The following is a 6,152-nucleotide window of genomic DNA, read 5'->3' as shown; positions in this document are numbered from 1 at the left end:
GAGCTGTTTTTCATCTGTATGATTTTCTTCTCCAGACGATGGCACTTGTGCTGTCACAGCCTGAGCAGAGGGGGAAGGGCACCAGAGCAAACACTTGGGGAGGTGGCAGATATCTGAGTAGGCTTCAACAGCTCTGCTGCCAGAGAGCAGCCCACAGTGAAACCACTCGAGTTCTCAAATCAACAAGCTCAGAATCTTGTGGCTCCTCCATTTCCTATGTCTACTTTTTGACAGTAGGATGTTTATATGATTTCCTTGAAGATGCTTGGTTTTATTTATATATATGTATTTTTAGCTTGCTGTTTTTCAGTGGATAGGCTTGATTTTTACAGGGTGAAAAGTTAAGAAAGCAATTTAATGCTTCGGACAGCATTTTCAGGGTCTGATGTCTGAAGTGATAGAAGGCACTTTGCTTCCCATCTCAGGAACTGAAGGTGCATGCATAGTAATCCTGAAGAAAATAACTGCTTGCTTTCATTATGGAAGTAATCTACTGGCTTAAAGAGGCTGAGCACTCAGGTCATTTGTAAGGTTGGTTTTATCTACATAAAAAAGCATAGGATTAATATGTAAGTGTGCTGAGAGCAAGGGAATGAATCATTGCATGGTTAGAATCATAGAATGAAGTCCTGTGGCTCTGTTGTATGACATGAAGTTGAAGTTTGATAATCCAATTCTATTGTCAATATATCTGTATTCATACTTGTTCCATACATATTTTAAAGCCAACAGTGACATTTCCTAATTTGTGTTTGATCACTGAATTCCCAAGTTGGAATTCCATGTCCTGTGTGCTTCCTGGCACAGATGGGAACCTGTGTGATTTACTTCTGATCTCTTTCAAATCTTACCAAATAATCACACGGTTGAACTCTGTTAGGAACATTGGGAAGATGTTTTGTTGAACTTTTATTCTTGAACTGGACTGAATTAGGGAATCTACTCATTCCCTCCACAGACTGAGCAGCATTCAGTTAGTTTGAAGGAATGTCGCTTTGTGACATAATACCATGCATAAAGCTACTCCAGCATGTGCAGAAGTTTTGCTTCATTGTTCAGTTTTGTAACTACTTCTTGGTTAGTAATGAAACCAAAAAAGCTGCTCAAGAAACAACCAACTATAAGCACTTCTTATGTGATGGTCTCTCTTGCTACATCTCTTTCCCATCCTCTCCCCCTCACTCCTTTTCATGTGGTGAGAGCTTGAGGTTATTGTTGCTTAACTGAGTTGAATTAATTTTTCTGCATAGCAGAGTGAAATGAAAGCAGAGCTGATTTACTCTAGGAAAGTGCTTTTTTTTGTGTTTATCTTAATTTTTCATCTTTTAGGAAGAAGGAATGAATTTGCTGAACAGAGAAACAGTACGTGAAAGGTAAGCATCAAGGTGAACTGGAATGCTTCATGAAGTCTACTATGAACCTGGGATAATACATTTCTTTTCTTCTTTATAGAGAAGTGCAAGTAGCAATGCAGATGAGCCACTCATGGGAGGAGAGCTTGAGCCTGGTAATGCTTTCATGCTTTAATTTGTGTTTCTGTTATCAGTATTTTTTTATTAGCTTAACCTACAATTAAGGTGTTTGCATATTGCTGCAGATGAGCCACTCATGGGAGGAGAGCTTGAGCCTGGTAATGCTTTCATGCTTTAATTTGTGTTTCTGTTGTCAGTATCAGGACAGTAAAGACTCTCATGTCAACATTTTTTTATTAGCTTAACCTACAATTAAAGTGTTTGTATATTGCTGCTTTTGATCAGCAGTTTTTCACACTAACAAGGCATATAATGATCAGTTGTTTGGGGATACCTGTGGGTTCCTTGGGCTGCTGTGTCAAAAGAAAGTTGCATGGATGTCTGCCTGTTCAAATTTTCTTCCATCTTCTGATAGTCACCAAATAATGCTTAAGGCTTTTTTGTTCTTGTTAAGCATAAGCTTATAAATGGCTACCTAAAAATAATTAATATGATGAAAGATAATTCAGTTCCACACCAATCAGCCCTTTTCATGGTAAGGAACTTGCTCATCAGGTTAATTCTATGTACTATTTCCAGAGTGACAATGATTTTGAGAAATCCTCATCACCAAAGCAAGTGGACTTTGTCCCAGTTTCTCCAGCTCCTTCACCTACTAGAGGAATAGGGAAGGTGAGCAAAATGTGGTAATAATGGGTTTATCTTGAGAAGTGCTAAATAAATCCTACCAAATTGGTAGCAAAAGATGAAGCCACCTGCTCCTTTCTGCCTCAGTGGCAAACAAGAAACTAGAATAAAGAAAGAAAACCACCCCTAAAATCCTAAACCAGAAAGTATCAGCCAGCAGATGCACATCTTGTGGGTGTGAAATTCTGTGGAGTGTTCAACTGTTAATATGTGGTTAATAAACCTTCTTCTTTATTTGCCTTCCTCTTGGAATAAGAGGAAGGGGTATACATTCCTATTTTCAGAGTCATGGAATGGTTTGGGCTGGAAGGGACCTTAAAGCTCCTCCAGCTCCAACCCCTGCCACGGGCAGGGACACCTTCCACTAGAGCAGGTTGCTCCAAGCCCCTGTGTCCAACCTGGCCTTGAACGCTGCCAGGGATGGGGCAGCCACAGCTTCTCTGGGCACCCTGTGCCAGCGCCTCAGCACCCTCCCAGGGAAGAGCTTCTGCCCAAGAGCTCATCTCAATCTCCCCTCTGGCAGGTTAAAGCCATTTAACCCAGCTACAGCGAAATAAATCCTTGTCAACTTGCGTGTTTTCTGCATGAAAATGGAATCTCTAATTTTAGGGTTTTTTTGTTCTCAGTAATAAAAAGTGGTATCTGGGTATACCCAGCCCTGTTGACTGGGTGCTTGCATCAATATTGGGTTGCTTATTTACCCACAGTAAGGATCAGTTGTTACTGTCCGGGTGTGATGCAGTGTTTATGCATAGATAACACAAGCTGTTTTCCTCTCAGCAATGTTTCTCACCATCGTTGCAAAGCTTCGTGAGTAGCAGTGGGTTACCTCCAAGTCCCAGCCCAAGTCCAACAAGGAGATTTTCAAGGTCAGTACCAGATCGTATCAATAATAGAAAATCAGCATAGCTTGTTCACAGAAGGCTTTTGAAATCCCAGAATTTGTTATAGACACAGTTGATTTCTGATCACAAATACAACTTCATATATTCATGAAAAAGGGGGGGACATGACACATTGTATAAGCTGTTTCAATGCCGGTTTTCTTAGTGTTTTCCACTTAGTAGATTGTTATTCGAGTATCTTTTAATGCTTTACATGTTTTCAAGCTTCCTTTGTTAATGGTGATCAGTACAGCATATGCCTTTTTTTAGCAGGAGGAGCCAGAGTCCAATTAACTGCATTCGACCAAGTGTTCTGGGGTCAATAAAAAGGAAAGGTACAGTATTTGATTTGGGTTAATATAATAGGCCACCTCATGAACCTTATCAGTTAAAAGTACAATATAGCTTTCCTCATAATTCTGTTCACTTGGCTGATACTTGAAAGAGTGTCTAGAAATAGAAGGTATTACAGGGGACCAAATAAATAGAACTGATTACAGAGATAAAACAGATTGTTAAATTAGTCTGTACTCTTCCATAAAACTAATAGTTGTTCTGTTCTAATGCCTCTCCATTATTATGTCTGTATAGTCACATAGATCTGATAACGTCATGATCATAACAGACTCCTATATAGCTGATCACATAATGATCAGATATATGTACCTAATAACCTAATGATGATAACAGACTCCTCTATAGTCATATAGATCAGATAAGAAATGGATGTAACCTGCTTAACAAAACAAAACAGGAAGTACAACTGTTGGTCTATTTAACTTACCAAGTGAAACGTTTTGAAAGTCCTGGATAACTCAGCACACAGGTACTACAGATGTAATAATCACCCTTCAAAAGCTGATGCAGAGACCTTGTAGACACTTTACTGCTTTACTGGGAAATGTTGCCCAATATCACTACATTTTTCTTCAAGTTTAACTTCTGGTCATTTTATTGCATCAGGTTTTATATCTTCATGCTTCACCTTTGTAACAGAACACGCTGCCTCTGAGACAACTTATAAAATAATTCTATTTGAGTTCTGTCATAGCCTGTTTAAGCATATATCTATCCTCCCTTCTAGAGTATTTGGAAGTCAAAGTCAATGCATAAGTTTAGTGGTAATCCTGAACCTTGTTTTTATTGATTGCAAGAGGAAAACAAGCTTCCTTATTCTCAGCTTCTCTGCTTTGGTGGAGCTAGTCAGTGAACTGATAGCTGAACAAGCTGGAACAAAAGGATTGTTCTTCAATACAGAACAATAAATACCTGATATCTAAACTCAGTTCATAACTCACTGAACTATTGAGGTTTGGACTAAAATGTTGCCAAGAAACAGACAGTCTTTAAAATTTCAGCATCAAATTTCTGGTTTACATCTAAAATAACACTCCTTCTGTTGTGTAAGGTTGAACCTCTATTCTGTTTGCTTTCACTGAAAGTAGATTTTTGTTTCAATGACTAGTAATGTCTGTCATTCCTTATGTCTTACGAAAGGTGTAATGGAGATAGAAGATCATCCAAAAAGGTTATTCCAAGGATCCACCAACATGCTTAGCCCTGAGGTTCCACATCAGGCAGACCTTGGAGGATGGTAAATGCTGTGCTGTTTATTATGTCCGTATTGTCAGAAGCATTATAGGTCTCTCTTCATCTAGCAATGATTATGCTTGAAGTCATTTGTTTGGTTTTGGGGTTTCAGTACAGACATCTCATTTTGCAGCAGTGAAATCACCACAATATTCACTACATTGTACAGGTTCTAGGACAGGCTGTTAACGTGCTTCACCTAAATGGGAGCTGAGTATGTTTAGGAAAAGATACCTCATGGCTGACAGCTCCTGGAGTCTAGTTTCAAGCTGCAGTCAAATGTGAATGCTGATGCTTAGAGGTGGATTGGGGGTTTTCTTCCTTCTGTTTTATTTTCCTTGCTCTTAGTCACATAGGAAAACTAGTCTGCCCCTCCCTGCTGGGAGGAGATAAAAGTACTATGTTAAAAATCATAACAACTTGAAATAGCAAGGGCTTTTTATTTAGTGTTTCAGACAAGAGGTTAGTAAGACGTAGGCTGTGCCCACACTACTATGCACACAGGCTTGTTCACAGCACTCCTGTCCTTCTTGCCTCTCAGCTGATGTACATAGCTGTGCACAACCTTTGAGCCATAGCAGTGACAACAATAACATAGATGTCTTAAAGGTACTTTAAAAACATGCCTTTTCTTGCACTCCTATTCACAGTGGGCTCAGCAGTGCAGGGTCAGTGGCTGCATCTTGGTTTAGGAGATGGTAATTTTAAAAAGCATCTTCTGATGCTGTTACTGATGATAGATCACCTCAGGTGTGATTTTGAGTCCTGTGCAATACTTAGTGAATGGTACAATTGAAGCGTGTACAGTTTATCATCAGCTCTCCTGGTGACAGAGGCCTCTGGATACATGCTAGGCCAGGATGTTGCAGGAGATGGGGTAAAGCTTGGGATGAATTCCTCAGCCTTATGCTTTCTAATCTGTGCGCCCTCTCTGGGTGAGCTGAAGGAGATGGGCAGAATGTGATCTGCCTGTCTGGAAGTGATTGTACAGTGTGTAGTTGCAGCTTTATTTCCAATCATAGGGCTTATTGCTCCTTCAGAGATGCTCTAAAATAGCTTTATAATGAGTGGAAGGTAGTAGTTGAAACTTGGAGCACCTCATTTCTCCTAACTTGCTGTTCCTCTGTTTCCAGTCTGTCGTCACACGCTCTCGATGACAACAGGAGCAGTGCAGGCTCTTCCTGTGACTCACCAGCTGAAGCTGGCACCAACACAGACTCTCCAGTCTCACTTTCTGACTCCAGATCTCCTTTTTTACCAGTAGATCTCACAGCTAAGTTACCCATCAATTGAGAAGCAGAAGTCTGCTAATGGACACCAGGAAACGGGCTGGACGGCAATAAGACTTTCTGTTGTGTGTAACTGATTCTGTTCCTCATAGGAACTTCCAGAAATGTCATTATTTCTAGAAAACTTCCAGAATAGTTCCTTGAGGAGGAATTCACGTTTCTAGTGATTTGTATGACATTTACTACAATACAGTAAGCATTTGAATCACAAACGTATTTGATGCTAACAT

The 6,152-nt window shown here is 39.9% G+C and overlaps 1 protein-coding gene across 1 annotated transcript in view; it reads left to right on the top strand.

The window, feature by feature from the left end:
- LOC104402949 (protein FAM122A) overlaps positions 1 to 6,152 on the top strand; it is an 11,940-nt gene extending 5,788 nt beyond the window's left edge. Inside the window, exons 4-10 of the mRNA XM_010010955.1 lie at positions 1,330 to 1,373; positions 1,453 to 1,507; positions 2,052 to 2,144; positions 2,940 to 3,028; positions 3,314 to 3,378; positions 4,541 to 4,637; positions 5,767 to 6,152. Coding sequence (XP_010009257.1) covers positions 1,330 to 1,373; positions 1,453 to 1,507; positions 2,052 to 2,144; positions 2,940 to 3,028; positions 3,314 to 3,378; positions 4,541 to 4,637; positions 5,767 to 5,926 — 603 coding nt within the window. The 3' untranslated portion in view covers positions 5,927 to 6,152. The remainder of the gene's footprint in view (positions 1 to 1,329; positions 1,374 to 1,452; positions 1,508 to 2,051; positions 2,145 to 2,939; positions 3,029 to 3,313; positions 3,379 to 4,540; positions 4,638 to 5,766) is intronic.

The sequence above is a fragment of the Nestor notabilis genome, unplaced genomic scaffold (assembly GCF_000696875.1).
Source record: "Nestor notabilis isolate BGI_N333 unplaced genomic scaffold, ASM69687v1 scaffold8370, whole genome shotgun sequence".
In the NCBI taxonomy this organism is placed as follows: Eukaryota; Metazoa; Chordata; class Aves; order Psittaciformes; family Psittacidae; genus Nestor; species Nestor notabilis.
The sequence above is the reverse complement of the archived record's forward strand: the minus strand, read 5'-3'. Positions and strand labels throughout refer to the sequence as shown.